The following is a 16,017-nucleotide window of genomic DNA, read 5'->3' as shown; positions in this document are numbered from 1 at the left end:
AGAACCATTAACAAAGTGGAAACAAACGGTTATTTGTCTTAATCTGTGCAAATTTACCATTGCCTTACAAATCAATCCACCATCTTTTTTGTATTCTCAGGCTTGGAGGCCCCCAGAAAAGGGTTTTTTCCCCCATTTGAAAATGCACTAAAGCATTTATATCAATAAAAATTCATATAATAAAACAAATCCTCAAATAAATTGCCCATTATTAAAAGTCCATGCCAAAATGATTGCCCTCCAAAAGAGGAAGAGGGCAAAGATTTCCACCCTTTTGACTGCTTCCCCAAATCTCTAATTATCTTATTCAAAAGTTTGCTTAGAATAAGCAAGTCTAAACATTGGAGATGGTGATATATGATCTACAATATAAAACTAACATCTCCAATAATCTTTAACCCTAAATGGATATTACATTCAATATTTATAGATTGAGATCCACTTAGGTCTGTCCATTCTGTGAGAGCCTATGCTCATCCCACAGAAGCACATAGGCTGCTCATCCCTCCTTCTAGAGCTTTGACTGCCCACCTTTTTTTTTAATCATACATTGTCCTTTACTTGTTGCTGATTTAAGTTTTGTTTATAACTCATGAACCAAAATTTGGACCAATGTCAGGAAGAGGACAAAAAGGATTCCATCTTTTTTCCTATCTTCCTAACTTACTGCCTGAATTCTTTTTGGTTATGACTGGGACTGTTCTGGAGAATGTTAGGTGGTTAAGAGTATTTAGAAGAGTGACTGGCCAAGTGACTATAAAATTAAAATGATATGAGCTTAATGGCATTTAATGATTTATGTAGTGAATGGCTTCCCTGGACAGATCAATATGATGTCAACATCAGGTCACTGGATATTACATGGGGGATGTTATGGATACTAAGGAAGAGAAAGTAAGATAAGCAAAATTAGTGAGCTAGGTATCACCTTTTTGGTTTCATTATAGGAAAGAAAGGGGTAAAAATTCCCAAAAAAATTCTACCCTTTTCCCTGTGATCAAATTAAAAATTGAACTTGTCTGGGCAGCTTAATACTATTTAAGGGAAAGCTTTTTAAGGCACTTAAGCATCAGTTCAGTTTCCTTTGCAAATTTAAGCAATTTACAAAAGCCCCATCTATAAAAAGAAAAAAAAAAACAAAAAATTTATGATTTTTATTCCATATAAACAAATTCCCACATACAGGAGGTTTTTTGGTACCATGAAACAATTAGCCATTTTATTGCTAGTGCATATAATGTCACATTTGATACAATTTCAATACAAGTGAAAAAATATAGTATGGCTGATTGAGATTGATAAGCTACATTAACAACATATATATAATATTTTTTTTTTTTACAAATTTTGTCGGTAGCTGGATGTAATATAGAAATTTAAGCTACTGACATTCATATGGCTCCAATTCAAATATATGAATTGTTTGATGAACTATAAATATATTCCAAAATACATTTGTTTTCTGAAGAAAAGTTGAAAAAAAACCCAAAACATGTGCACAAAAATATATCAAAAGCATGCCTTGCCAAAAGCTATAGCCACCTTCTGAGTCATCTGCAAAAAAAGCATTTATCCACAGCAATTTCATTCCTGCCAACATTTCTGATTGGAATATAGACCCCACGCTGCGGTTGCTTAATGATCTAGGGTATTAGTGGGTAAATGCTCTGGTTTCAAAAATCTCAGAAATTGTATGGCCCTGCCTGGGTGAGCTGGCTTTTATTTGGAGCCAGTTTAAGGACCAAATACCCCAAAACTGTTGAACTTAAAACTATAATACATTTGGCCAACATTCTTTTCTATTTCCAAGAAAATTGGGATATGAATCTGGTTGCCTCGAGGCATGGGCCAACTCCATGGTCCTGAAATGGAGCACATGGGATGTTTTTAAACATTTTAAAGCACTATGAGCCTAGGGCAAGCTAAGAACCAGGAAAGGGAGGGATCCTGGAGAGAGCTGGCAGTAATTCAATGGAAGTGAGCTCTTACCTCACCACTACCACAGCTCTTTGGGTAGGATCTTCAGTAAAGAAAAGACAAGTAGAAGCAAAATTAAAGCATGGTTTTTGGATGGGGGGGAGGGAACAGAAGAAGATGCTGGGTGCATAGCTGCTAGTGGAATGATGGCTAGGAATAATTTGAGCATTTTCCTTTGTTGCTTTCTACCCTTCAGCTTTGGAAGCTCAAGATTAGTCTTGGTTTTGAAGGAATCCAATCCCTTAATTTCACTTTCATTAATAATAGCCTCATTTCCAGTATATCGTATTAGCCTGAATGTCATATGGAAATCCAGGCAGTGAAAATATGAATCTCTTAAATCATTGAGACACTACTCATCTCCTTGTATAATATTCAGCAGGGTGTTCCAATGATCCAATCACAACAATACAACACCACTCCCCTCCCAAATACTGATGGCCAACAAATTAGAAAATGTCCTTTTTCTCCAGCGGGGAATGGAGTTTGGTTCAATTATCAGCCTCCATTTGACCATCATTTTTTTTTAATTGATTCCATTTGACCATCATTAAACTGACTATGCACCCAGGCTCACAACAGAAGAAAAGAAAGCTTCAGCGTGAGTTGGATAATAGATTTTGAAGTAATCACGGATTAAAAAAAGTAAAAAATAAAGAAAGCATTTGACTGGGAAGAAATGCTATTTTGTAATGATGATGAATGTAGAAAAACCCCAGTTATAGAGATCTGACTTGCAAGAACAAAGCCAGTTCTGTCTATTATTCTCTGTTACCATAATGTACCGGTATGCTATGGACTGCTTAATTGTGTACATATTTGATAAACTCCCAAGCTTGCCATAGATTCATGCCTTATCCCATATGGACACTTCAGTTCTTCTGAATAAGGAGCCCTCCCCCACCCAAACCATTAACCTTTACATTGGTAAGCTGTGTTTGCACTTTCCAACTTGGATTAGCTGCAAGTCCTTTTGTGATTGTCTTGCTTACTTGTTTAAAGCTTTCTCCAGGTATTCTTGAATCCATTTTAATTTAGGATCAATGCAAACTTGTCTGCTACTGTTCTTCAGTCTTGCACTGCCGAAGGATAAAAGCCACCAGAGAAAAAAATGGATTTTTGTTAGTGGAAAAAATCAGTTAAAAAAAGGAGAAAGATAAAAATGATCAACAATGAAATCGAAGAGACACTATGTCTTCAAAGTGAGCATTTCAGAATCATTTTTAAAATACAGGTATTAATTTTAGAAGTCATTGTTTTTCTGTAAAACCTATTTACCTATTCTCATCTCTGCTCAGTGATAGCATTCCCTTTGAAAGATAAAGTGACATCCCTGGGGCACAGGAGCAGCCAGCATCATACAACAGAAAAAGGATTTGGATTGGAATTTCAGTCTGGCCTTTTACTAGGTGTGACTTTTACGAATACCCAATTTAACTAAAAGAGACATATGAAGAAAGACTTTATATGCAGAGAATGAACTGAGAGGTAAAAATTTATATAGAACAATTATATATCTATGTGTGTGTGTGTGTGTGTGTGTGTGTGTGTGTGTGTGTGTAGATAGATATGTAAAATGTGTCAAATAGTAGTCATCTCTAGGATGGGACCGGATAAAGGAAAAATAGACCTCTCTGTGATAATTTTGTTGTATATTTAAAAGGAATAGCAAATTGTGCAAGGTAAATTGGCAATTTCTTGTAGAAACATTTTTTGTCTGTTTTAGGCAAATGTTTGTTTTATTTCATAAATTAAAAAATATTTAAAAAACCCAAATCATCTGATGTTTATGGATCTTAGTTTCTGTTATCTGTAAAATGAGGGAGTTGGAATAAGCAACTTTTATCTTTCTTCTAACTCCAAATACTTGATCTTATTTTTTCAGCAATCATCAAGTTATAAGTTCTAGAATTTTATGTGAACATTCCAAATTAAGCATTGCCGGGCCAGAAACCCCGGCTGTCAATCTTGGGAAAGAGTGAGAGGCCCTGATGTCCAAATATAAGATAAACCTTAAAGTGCAGGCCAGTTAGTTCTACACTAGACCTGTGCCATTGAAAACAGGTTATTTGGTTGACTTAACGAAGAGGACTCTGCAAGGATTTTATATGGCAAATGGCTCATCAAAACATCTGTTTTTTTTTTTTTTTTTTAACTATCACCAGGCCAGTTCAATGTAGCCTGCATAAGTCAATACATCCCAGGAGAAAAGCCTCCAGAGAATTTGAAGAATTGAAATGAGTTTTTCCCAAAACTTTGATATCTCACTGTAACTATTTGGTAGATTTTTTCCCCTACAAACTGAACTATGGATAGTTTTTTCAAAAAATTTATTTATTTTTGAATTTTAGAATTTCCCCTTAATCTTGCTTCCCTCCCCTCCACCCTCTGCAGAAGGCAGTCTGATAGTCTTTACATTGTTTCCATGCTATCCGTTGATACAAATTGAATGTATTGAGAGAGAAATCATATCCTTAAGGAAAAAATAAAGTAAAAGAGATAGAAAAATTACGTAAGATAGTTTTTTTTTTAATTAGAGGTAATAGTCTTTGGTCTTTGAACAAACTCCTCAATTCTTTCTCTGGATCTGGATGGTATTCTCCATTGCAGATACCCTTAACTATGGAAAATTTCAAACCTGATGTTCAAATACAAAAGGACAACTGAATGAATGGAGTGTGGCAGGGAAAATAAAAGTAACGTTTGCCTGAAAGTCTTATAAAATAAAACAGATTATGTTTTTTTTCTATAAAAATCTTCACTCTACTATAAACAGAAATTAAGTAAACTGGAGAATGGAAAGTTACATCAGTTAGAGTATTTTTCAAAACTGAGACTTTGGGAAAAGACACATTGTATTTAAAAACAAAAAAAATATATTTATATGATTCCACATCAGAGGGAAATGAACACAATGATGGTTTCAGGAATTATCTTTTGGGGCAATATATTTTCCCCCAAAACACAACTCAAGAGTTCCTTTGGGATGCTTACTGAAAACTAAACTCAACAAAGAAGAAATTTAGCTTTTAACAGTCATGAACAACAAGCCAAAAAAACCACAAGAAGACAGACTGACTGTACTGGGTTCAGGGGAAATTGTTTTAAATGACATGCTTTAGGATTTGGGAGGAAAAGTTAAGTTCTGAAAAGCATTCCTTTTCAGGTTTTTAGAAGAACTTTTCATATCTTTTCAAGAGAAGACTTTGATTAAGATGAAACAAAGATTGATAAGGGCTTACTAAGCCATTAATACTAGCAAAAGAAGAATGAAGGAAAAGAAAATGGATTGGAAATAGTGGACAAATGACTTCTGGGTTTTCTTTCACAAATACAAGGAACCCAAATGTTGAGGATGAAGGATGTCTTTCTGGCTACAAATATTTTCTTTAATAGTCTGTTGCCTCATTTACTACCACTCCAGATTCCTTTCCTTCCTGTAATATCTTATTTTTTTTTTTTGAAATATCTTAATTTTAAAAGTGAGTTAAGAGAGGGGAAGAGGAAAAAAAAGAAGACTTTTCTGAAATGGTGAATACCAAGTTTTAGCTAACTTATGCTACCTTTGTTCCTAACTTATGCTATCTTGATTTAACAAAATGATCAGCTTGAAATTAATTAAGATGCTCATTATTTGCATGATGTTTTAGGGAAATATAACCGATCAATAAATATTTTATTGGTTGATTTTGTTAGTTGGTTCTCATTGACCAAGGTTTCTGGTAATGATCTATTTAGATTTAGGTAATGTTCCTTCCACATCTCCCAATTGTGTTTTATGGTTGCAAAGAGCATACGTTTTGCTTGGCTCTTAGGTCAGAGGTCATTTGAAACTAAAACCAAGGAAAATAAATATAAGAAAAGTCCATGGATTCATAGTGAATTGGAGTTTGAGTTCAGAAGGAAATGGCAAGAAGAATGAAAGCATCTATTGAGCACCTACTATGAGCCAAGCACTCTGCTAACTGCTCTTTTGGTCTTTGATGTGTTGGGGGTAGAGCCCAAAATGATCACAATGAGGATAGCTCACTGCATTTTAGGGGATCCTCTCAAAGGGATAGAGCCTGGGAGATAATAGCAGGGTCTTCCTTATCTTGCAAGTATCAAAAGGCCATCAACCATTGCCTGGCACTCTTTCCCAGGCTGCTCAATGAAACCATTCCCCAGGGAACTTACACAATCTGGAGAGCACAGTTGGGTGTGTTGAGGATTTTGAGATGCTTGATGTTGGCTTTGGCTACGTTGCTCTCTGTGAATCTGCAGGGACATCTGTAGCTCAGACTGACCGGTTTTCCTAGAAAGGGCAATGAGAAAGAGGTTTCACATTATGCTCTCAGTCCCATTAGAAGCAAACAGGATCTAAAGCTGATAGGAGAGGTTAAGGACCAGAGACAAAAAAAAAGGTGCAGTTTATAACCAGCACAAAGGGAGAAGGCACAAACTTCTCGTTCCCAGGTGAGCATCTGAGGGTCTTAAGTTCAGCTTTTGCAATTTAAGGAGACAAAAGAACAGGTGGGAATTTGGAACCTAAGAAGGGAGAAGAGATTTAAAATAAGGAGGCACCCAATTGTCTGCCCCCTAGTGCTATTAGCAATTAGAGAAGATAAAGACTAACATCAGGGGTACTTTCCTGGGGTACTTTTCTCCTATGTTTTCCTTTGTAAAAATATTTTGCCTTTGGGGCAAATGAGAAAGGAGATATAGGGAGGAAGCAAAAGGGATTATTTCCACAATTCCAAAGGAAAATAAGTCTCTTTATCAGGTTCCAGGCTGGCACTTTCCAATGTCAGAGCGCCCTGGTGCATCTCCAAGTTTTAAGCTCCTAGACATAGAGCTGAAAGGGACCCACTACTTCATTTTTAGGAACCTAAGACACAGGGGGAGTAAGTAACTTCCCTAAGGCCACAGAAATAATAAACCTCAAACGGGGGTTTGAACTCAGGTTCTTGATCATTTTAATTCCAAAGAGGAAAGAGGTTACCTAAGAGCCATCTTCAAATCCTTTGAAACCATAGTAAAAAGACAAATACTTTGGTGTTTTCTATCCAAAGGGAGAGACTTTGAGTACCATGCCCTAGACTGTAGGCTGAGAAACCTAGGACCTCTGGCTTAAAGCCAGATGTGGTACTCTTTCTTCAGCCAAAGCCCAAGGAATTCAGCAGCCTCCTGGGTTCTCTTATTATGTTCATTTGCCAATTTACCAATCTGCAAAATACTATAATTGACATTCATTAGTGCAAATTAGCAAGGGGCTTCTGTGACATCCACCACTCATCCCCAGTGTCTATAACTTGGAAGGCCCTGGAGGGGCTAGAAATTTGTGGGTTCCCCCTCCTCCCTTCATTTTTCATTCAAATGCTCCTTAATACTCCAGGCTATTTGTATTCTTGGATTCTTTCATCAGGGATTAGACCAGCATCTGAAGTTATTTACTTCTCAAGTCCAAAAAAAAAAGTGTGCATGGTTAAAGAACTGCAAGAGGCTTGGGGAGACTACTTCATATCCAGTATCTTCAGAATGAGTGAGTTGGGTCAAAGCTACAGTTAGCATCTGCAGCCTTGGGGGTGGGGTGCAGAATATTTATTCCTTTCTTTCCAAAGCCTAGTGTTGTTCATTTTGATTGATTGTCTGAATTGGGGAGAATAGTTTATTTCAATTCCAAGCTTTGGAATAAACAGAACATGCTATTCTCCAAGGTCACACAAACTCTGACTGATAACCACGAAGAGAAAAGCTTGTTTGTAGGTCTGAGCCATTTCTGTTTTCTGTTGAGATGAGAGGGATGGTGCCTCTGCATCTGACCTGAAAGTTTATTGCCACTCTCAGTTTCTAGGGCCCCTGCCTAAGTCAGATGCAAAAGGGGAAGTCCAGAGAAGAGGGTAACTTTTCATAAAATCGCATGATGATAGAAGGGATGGAAAGGATATTCCAGATCATTGAATTTTTAATAAATGAAGAAATTGGGCAAAGTGACTTTCTAAGGTTCACAATGGTAAGTAAGAACTTGAGGCAGGTTTCCTAGTCAGTTCCTGATTCTATGCTTTATTCTCTTTACCATCTTGCTTCTCAAAGAACAGTTATTCTTCTGCTAAGGATGCCCAGTCATCAAGGTTGCATTGTTGGCTTGCCTTCTGAACTACTTCCTGAAGTTCACCTTTGTTACTCAGTAGGGAAGGCTATAAAGTCTCATCATTGAAATAATTTTATAGATAGCTTGATAGATAAGCTAGAAATAGAAAAATAGGTAGGGGATGGATAGCTAGATGGATAGACAGGAGAGAGATCAACAAATCAAAGTTTAGCTTCAACTGGCAATAGTTGCTACCAGTAAGAAGATGAGATCTTTATCTCAAGGAAAGCATAATAGCTATTTATCAACTTGGCCTAATAATCCTTGCATCAAGCAGAGAGGGGAAAGATTGAGTTGGTCCCATCCAGTAACAAAATCTCAAATAAGAATCCTTTTCTTTTCTCGAAGGGAAGCTACCCCACCAGAAGTGCAAATGGCTAGGTTTTTTCCCCATTCTAGAAATAGCACTGTATTTGGAGTTTTGAGGTTCTGGATTTCAATTCTGCCAAGCAAGTACTTAAGAGTTATGTTTTCATTCAGCCCTCTGATCATCATTTTCCTCATCTCTAAAAATGAAAGACCAGGACAAGTTAGCCTCAAAAGGTTCTTCTAACTCTAAAGCTGTGATACATTTTGTTTTCAACACAGGGAAAGTGGCCATTTCGTGACTAAGTCTAAGAAGACTATCAAGCTGTTGTTTTGCTTCATTCTATCCCAGAAAATCTTGAACCTCTTCCCAAGAGGGAGATTTTGTAGAGATTGAAACTTTTGAATCCAGTTGGTGGCAGTGTTGTTTAGTATATTAATCCCACACTTAATGTGTGTCCTTCATTTTCGAAGAAGACCATGACATCAAGGTGATGATGTCATGACAAGCATGTGAATTGAATCAGGACAATTGGAAATGACCCTGGATTCGAGGTAGCTAGTGAGTGACAAGTGTCTGAGACTGGATTCGAAATCTCATCCTCCTGATTACAAGGCTAGGGCACTATCCACTGCACTACCACTTAGAATCTGGAAGACCTGGGTTCAAATCTCAACTCACATGTTTATTGGCTGCATGCCGCTGGGCAAATCATTTAACCTCCCTCTGTCTCAGGATCCTTATCTGTATAGTGCAACTAATAATAGCACCTACTTTACAAGATTACTGAGGTTCAGATGAGATAATGTTAAAAAGGTGCTTTAGTGTTCTATATAACGTGCTATTTTATTTTAAAAAATAAAAAACAACTTACTACTTAGATATTTATGAAACTGAATTTTATCCAGTTTGATACTGGGGGCAGATGGTGCATTTCATCTAGCTTAACTGTCAATATATACTTTTAGAAAGGTCCCATCTCAATTGTCTCATCTCTAAATAGATGTTGTCCAGTGTCCAGGACATTTGGAATATTAGTCTTCCACAGAAAGAAGGAAAGAGAAGGCGTCGATCAGTTTTCCAAAGGGAAATGCAGGTCATCAGGTTTCAGCTCCAGTGCAAAGAAGTCCCCACCTCACAAGCAGGAGGTAATGGGTCAAACACCCTGGCCCCAGCCACAGCTGCATATTCTGGGTAACCCTGAGGCCTGGGTAACCACGAAGTTTAACCTCTGTAAGTCAAAGGTGTTTGAGGCCACAGATGTATGTACTACACTATGAATACTTCAAATCAACTCAGGAAACCCAGGTGATCTCTGCCCTGCAGCTGTCTGGGATCATTTTTGTTCCATGACAGAAATACCTGTGTGGGTTTCACCCAGCATTACAGGGTGAGCCTGGATTTTCTTTCTCCTCCCCCATTCTCATCCTCATAAATAGGGTCATAGACTATTAAAATTCAAAGGCACCTTAGAGACCATCTTGTCCTCCCTAAACCCCGTTTTACAGACAAGGAACAGAGGTCCGGGGAAATTAAGTTGCTTCGTTAAATATATGCAACTCATTAAGTGTAGAGAAACGTTGAGTCCCCCTAGTATGGAGATCATGCCAACTCATTATCAGAATGCCCTCTGTCATGAGTCAAAATAATAAGAGGAGAGTGAAACAAAAAAAATCATTATTTTAATTTTTAAACAAGTAAATCAACCACATGCACACACACACACACACACACACACACACACATTACATTTTGCCATGGTAGTGTTGATACCTGTGTTGAAATTATTTTCATTTAAATTCTTAAAACAAAAAGTCATCAAAGAACCAAGACCAGAAACGCATAATCTCAATTTGTTTCTCTTATGTAAAAAAAACAAAATCAATTAAATCAATCAGGAGCCCCCAGGTCCAATTTCAGCACTGTTTTATAAAGGTCCTGGCTTTAGAAGAGCAGTCACTAAAGTGCTAATTTTCTTCCTCTATTCCCAACTCTTCACCAACTTAGATAATGCTTTAGAGGTATCTTAGCAAAACAGCTCTGTTAGTATCTCAGGTATTATTATCCTTATTTTATAGGAAGGGAATGTGAGGTTCAGGGAAGTTAAGTCACTTAAGTCACTGGGGGGGGGTTCAAATGCAAGTCTCAGAACTCTGGTGCATGTCTGCTCTGCTACAATACTTAGGAGCGGATTCAGGGGTTAGGGTGGAGATGTCCATCTCTCCTAGGTCTTCATCAGCCTCATACCGAATCTTAATCTAAACCAAACATCCCTCTTACACCAAAAATATTCCAGAATGTGCATGGGCAAGGGGAAGACACAAAGAAGAGGTGAACAACGCCAACATATTAATATAGGGCATTTTATTCTGAGACTTGCAAACCTGTCCCTGATAGACCTTGTGAAGACAGGTCTCCCGACTGGAAGCCAACGTTCACAGTTGAGGATCACGAGGCTACTGCTAAGCGTATAGGAAATAGTCAAATTTCTCAATTTCATATGGACAACGCCCTAATCCCCCCCCCCCCCAACAGGAGAGACCTGGTGCATCAGGAAGACAGAACTTCCGTCAAATGCCCAAATGCTAGTGCCTCTATTAAGGGGCAGAAAATCTGAGCCAAGCTAGCGCAAACGACATGAAGTTTCCAGGCCCTACGTCTTTCTTCTATGGGACTTGGTTCAACTTCTGAGTGACTTGCGTGCAGAGGAGAAAGGATAGGTGACCCCAGGAAAGAAACTTCTCGAAGTGTGCAATCTTTTGGAGGGTCAGCGGCTGCCTCTCGCTCCACCCTTGCCCCCAGTTCTCAATAACCATAAACGATATTCAATCACTGAGATCTCATTGTCGTTTTCATCTCATTCGCATCAGTGTTTGGAACACAGAAATCGTTGAATAAATTCCCGCTGATTGGTTGGGCAAATTTTGGAGGAGTTAGGCTGGGGAGCGGGGTCATTCTGGACTGCATTTGTGACTTTGCCAACGATGCTTTTCATCTACAACGAAGACAAATGCCCATCTGCTAGCGGCCCCACGTTTCTGGACCAACAAGTATTGCGGAACCTCGAACTACGCGCAGAGAGCTACACATTTGCCCCGTTTCTCTGGGAAGATGCTGGGGAAGGATAACGGAATGAAGGTCCTTCTCTAGCCGGGGGCAGCGGGAGACTCGGACCTTGACAGTCAGCCGCACCCACCCTGGTTTCTTTCAGGGTCATCAAGTGTCCCCCCCCACCCCGAGTCTGGGGAAAACAAACCACATTCAAATCCTCAGAGCCCCCCCCCCCATTTTCGTGCTTTCGTAGCCGAAGACATTGCCCTGAACTAGCGAGACTAAACAAAATTCGCCATTTCCCCAAATTCTGACTTTTTTAGACCCCCCCCCCCAAAGAAATGACAAGCTGCCCCGGGGAGCTCGAGGGGCGCTTGGCTTCCTCTAATTGCGTTTTCCCCGAACTCAGTCTTGGGACAAACGATCCAGTCTGTCCCTCCGGCCTCCCCGTCTGTCCCTCCTCTGCCCTCGCTTTTCTCTGCTCTCGCTTTCTCCCTTTACACGCTGAAATCGGACCCCGAGGTTTTCAAGGGCCGAACGTCTGGGAGATGAAACCTCCCAATTGCGGCCCTTCAGAATAGCCGGGGAACCTTGCCCCCCCCCCCCCCCGAGGAGGTTGTGCCAGCAGGTGGGGACTGGGGGAGGGCACGGCGGGGTGCTCCCGGGCGTTCTGAGCCCGGGCTCTGCCTGGGACGCCTTGGGTCACCCTCGGGGATCTGGCTGTGAGCGAGGGCGGCCCCCACTGCGGCCGCCTCCTGGGCAGCTCAGCACAGCGTGCCTCCGAGCTTACGGACGCGGAGCCCCCACGCCAAAGGAAGGAAATCAGCCCTCAGTGAAAGCTGGCTCTTCCACTCCGTGTCGTGTCGCAACCGAGGGAGTGCTCTGCTCCAGTGAGAGCTGGAAGGGCCATCCAGGGACATCTAGTTCAACCTCCTTTTACAGATGGGGAAACTGAGGCCTAGAGAGAGGAAGGCGCTAAGGAGCAGTCTCGGAATCCAAATCTAAGCTTCCTCCCCCACTGCACCTCTAAGTCAAAGAGCTTGGGTGGGTTCAAAGTCTGACTCTGCCACTTAAGATAGGTCCGTAGACGTCGGGGCCTCCGTTTCCCTATTTGTAGAATTCAGGGATCAGCCCCCTTGTATCTCCCAAACCTACGTGCCTGCCTTTTGAAACAGCATTATCCCACCTTCTGGGGCCCTGACTTTGCCCTGATAGCCCCCCCTTAGAGAAAGGGTTCTTCCTCTTTTTTTTTTTAAATGGGTCCCGGATCCCTTTGACAAGACGGGGAAGCCCAAAGACCCTTCCACAGCGGAACATGCGGGGGATGCGGATTTAGTGAGGGAAGGCTGGTGGGCATGTTTCTGCTGCGCCGCTCAAAGGTTGTGCAATCCCAACAGCTGTGCAACCCGGGCTCTCGCCTCCATTGTTTCCCTAAGGTCAGGGGAGGGGAGGGGGCAGGGAGGCAGAGGAGCTTCGCGTGGGTGAAATCCCCCCAGCACCAGGCAGCTCCTTCTAGCCAGACAGGTAGTGCTCGTGGCCGGCAGGTTTGCCTGGCCGGGGAAGTGTGCTCCAGAGCCCAAGGCAAGACGCACCTTCCGGCCAGTCTCTCCCAGGTGCTTTGGGATCTCGCCAGGAGCCCCAATCCTCGTCTGAGTTATTTTTAACTCAGTTCCCCTTTCGGCCCCAAATCGCGGCCAATCACTTGCCCCTGCCGGTTGGCCCGGGACCCCCACGGGGAAACGGGAAGAGTGGGACAAGAAATAGAGGTGAAGCCGCATCCTAGACAGAGGGATCCAGCCAGAACCTTTCTTAGATAGAACCTCTGCTCTCAGTCGCGTCCCGAGTAGGGGGAACTCCTGAGCGAAGCAAAACCTAATGGAGAAAACTCGTGGGCACAGCTCTACAGCGTAAGGACGCCGGGGCTAGAGAAGAGCCCACAGCTGGAACCGCAGGCAGCAGCTGGGCAAAGCCAGCACATGTGCAGTCTGATGTTATTCTAAAGCAGAAAGTGAAAAAAAATCCCTGCGGTTGGAGGGGGGGGGGGGGGGAGAGGAAGGAAGGTCACTGTTTTTAATTACAAGATGCTTAGTTTTGTTCTCTTTTTCCTTTGGAGAAAATAAAACTAGGAGATGGGATCCAAAGTTTTTCTTTTTCTTTTCTCAATTCAACGTTTCCCCCCCTTTCTTGGGTTACAGATATATTTATAGAGCCAAGTGAATTCCCTAGTCCGATCAACAAGAAACGACCTGGAAGGAGCTAGACCTCTGGGGGAGCAGGGTAGGCTCCAGCCAGAGCGGAGAGAAATGTTCCTTCATCTCCGTGTCCGTCTCATCAGCAAAAGAGAGCTTCTCTCGCTTCAAGGTGAAAGTCTCTTCCCCTCGCGAGCCTCATTTAAGGCATCCTCGGGACAATCGCGGAGGGGAGAACAGGGCAAGGCAAGTGCTTGTCTTGTCCCCAGTCTGGAGCAGCCTTGCCCAAGTGCAAGCGAAACCAGAGTGGCAGAGCCCCCGCGCCCGGAGGGAAGTGGAGGAGGGCAGCTCCCTAGCTCGCCTGCGAAAGTCCCCCCCCGCCCCCCAACTTGGGCTAAGATCTTGCAGCTCCCCCAAGAGCGCGACTCGCAGAAACAGCAGTGTTCTGGGGGCCCGCTCTCCCCAGGGGTGGAGTGAAGCGCTGGGGGCTCACCTGCCCTCCGGGGCAGCCACCGGAGGGGCAGAGCGTACCCACCTAGTGGCGGGGTGGCTGGTCCCCCGAGGAGGGGGCGATGCCCCCGGCCGGCCCGCGGAGGCGGGGGCGCGGGGCTCCCACTTACCCTCGGAGAGCGCGAGGGTGACCACCAGCAGGGCCACCAGGGCGACCGCTTTCACGTCCATGGTCCCGGCTTGGGCAGGCGAGGGCGAAGCCGCGAGCTGTTGGAGGGCTCCCAGGCCAGAGAAGAGTGAAAGTCCTGCCGCAGTGCGAGCCGGCTAGCTGCACGCTCCCTCCTCTCCCCTCCTCTCCTCTCCTCTATAGAGGGGGCGAGCGGGGGGCTGGGAGAGGGGAGGGGAAGGGAGAAGGGCGGGGGGCAGGGGTGGGCAGGGCCCGGAGCAGGGGGAGGGGAGTAGCGAAGCATGATTTATTGCCCGGGGCCTGTTATTACATCCTTCCTCTATGAACGTTCTTGGACCGTGCCCAGAGAAGACTGACACTCTCCGCCGCAGCCGCCCCAGACACTGGCCAGAAGAGTCGAGAAAGACTCGAAAGCAAGCGGCAAAGGACGCCGAGTGGCCCGAGCTGCTCCCCGGGGAGCAAGCAGGCCCCGAGGGGGGGCCAGGGTGGGGGTGGGGAGCAGGAAGGAGGGGGGGCAGAGAGGACCCGCGAGGGGCGCAACACCTAGGGGTGGGCAGGAGGGAGGATCAGGATGGCCACCCTACTCCCACCGCTCCAGAGACTCTCCCTGAACGGCTGCATTGAGGAGGCGGTGGGGGAGAGCAGTTTCTGGGGTGCTGACTCTGTCCTGACCCTCAGATAAGGGCTTCTCCATCATTTTCCTGTACCGTGGATCCCTTTGACAAGGTGGGGAGGCCCAAGGATCCTTCCACGGAATAACCTACAAACTTACAAAGGAATCCAATCACATGGAAATGCCGCTTATGCTTCTCATCTATATAAGCCCTATGAATCCAGATCTAACACAGCCAGGGATGCACCCAGATCCTCAGGCTGCAGCATTGCTGCTACAGAATTCTATGGTAATCTGAGACCCAAGGGACCCTGTCCTTTCACAGGGCCAGGTGTTGGATGATGGAGGTATAAAGACTATCAAAAGCGGATTCTTCCACGTACTAACCACCTGAAAGGCCGGCTCCCTTTGTTTGGCCTCAGTCATCCATAGCTCCCCCCCCCCCCAATTAAATACTTTATTTATTTATTTTAAGTCCGTGCAATGGTAGTTTTCAACAATCATTGTTTTTGCAAGGTTTTGAGTTTTACATTTTTCTCCCTCCCTTCCCTCCTCTTCCCCTGGACAGAAAGCAATCTAATAAAATCGATACATATATGACCATGCTAGATATAAATCCAGATTAATCATGTTGGGAAAGAAGAATCAAATTCAAAGTGGACAAAAAAAATTAGGAAGAAAAAAGACACACTACATAAGATTTTTAAAAACTGAAGATAATCAACTTTGGTCTACAATTAAACTCCACAGTCCCTTCTTTTGATATGGATGCTATTTTCTATCACACTTCTTTCAGAGCTGTCTTTGATTATTTTATTTCTGCCATCTATATCTTAACACATGCAGAATGGAGAGGGGTTGCTCTAATTAGACAATTTCCAAGAAGCCCTCACTTCTGACAGTCAGGGCTCCTCTTGGCATCTATGGGGTAGAACCTTACGGAATGCAAAATCTATGGCTCAGTAATACAGGTTATTGGGGAGAGGATAAAAAGCACCCCTCAGTCAGTTGGACCTTGGGAGAAGGGTGGAAATAGGAGAAAAGATTTCTAAAACTTGGGTGGGCCTAGGTCTGGCCAATCTGGAGGCCAGCAAACAGTAAAACTTTATTTTG

At 43.1% G+C, this 16,017-nt stretch overlaps 1 protein-coding gene across 4 annotated transcripts in view; it reads right to left on the bottom strand.

The window, feature by feature from the left end:
- Nucleotides 1–14,462, bottom strand: part of CXCL12 (C-X-C motif chemokine ligand 12) — a 62,952-nt gene extending 48,490 nt beyond the window's left edge. For 2 of the 4 annotated variants that reach the window (XM_074232657.1, XM_074232656.1), the window contains exons 1-3: nucleotides 14,275–14,462; nucleotides 6,154–6,271; nucleotides 2,970–3,056 (exon numbers count right to left, since the gene is read on the bottom strand). In XM_074232657.1, the coding sequence (XP_074088758.1) occupies nucleotides 2,970–3,056; nucleotides 6,154–6,271; nucleotides 14,275–14,335 (266 nt within the window). In that variant the 5' untranslated portion in view covers nucleotides 14,336–14,462. The remainder of the gene's footprint in view (nucleotides 1–2,969; nucleotides 3,057–6,153; nucleotides 6,272–14,274) is intronic. The other 2 variants (XM_074232658.1, XM_074232659.1) reach the window with 2 other exon arrangements.
- Between the last annotated feature and the right edge of the window lie 1,555 nt (nucleotides 14,463–16,017).

This window comes from Macrotis lagotis, chromosome 4, assembly GCF_037893015.1.
Source record: "Macrotis lagotis isolate mMagLag1 chromosome 4, bilby.v1.9.chrom.fasta, whole genome shotgun sequence".
NCBI classification, from domain to species: Eukaryota; Metazoa; Chordata; class Mammalia; order Peramelemorphia; family Peramelidae; genus Macrotis; species Macrotis lagotis.
The sequence above is the reverse complement of the archived record's forward strand: the minus strand, read 5'-3'. Positions and strand labels throughout refer to the sequence as shown.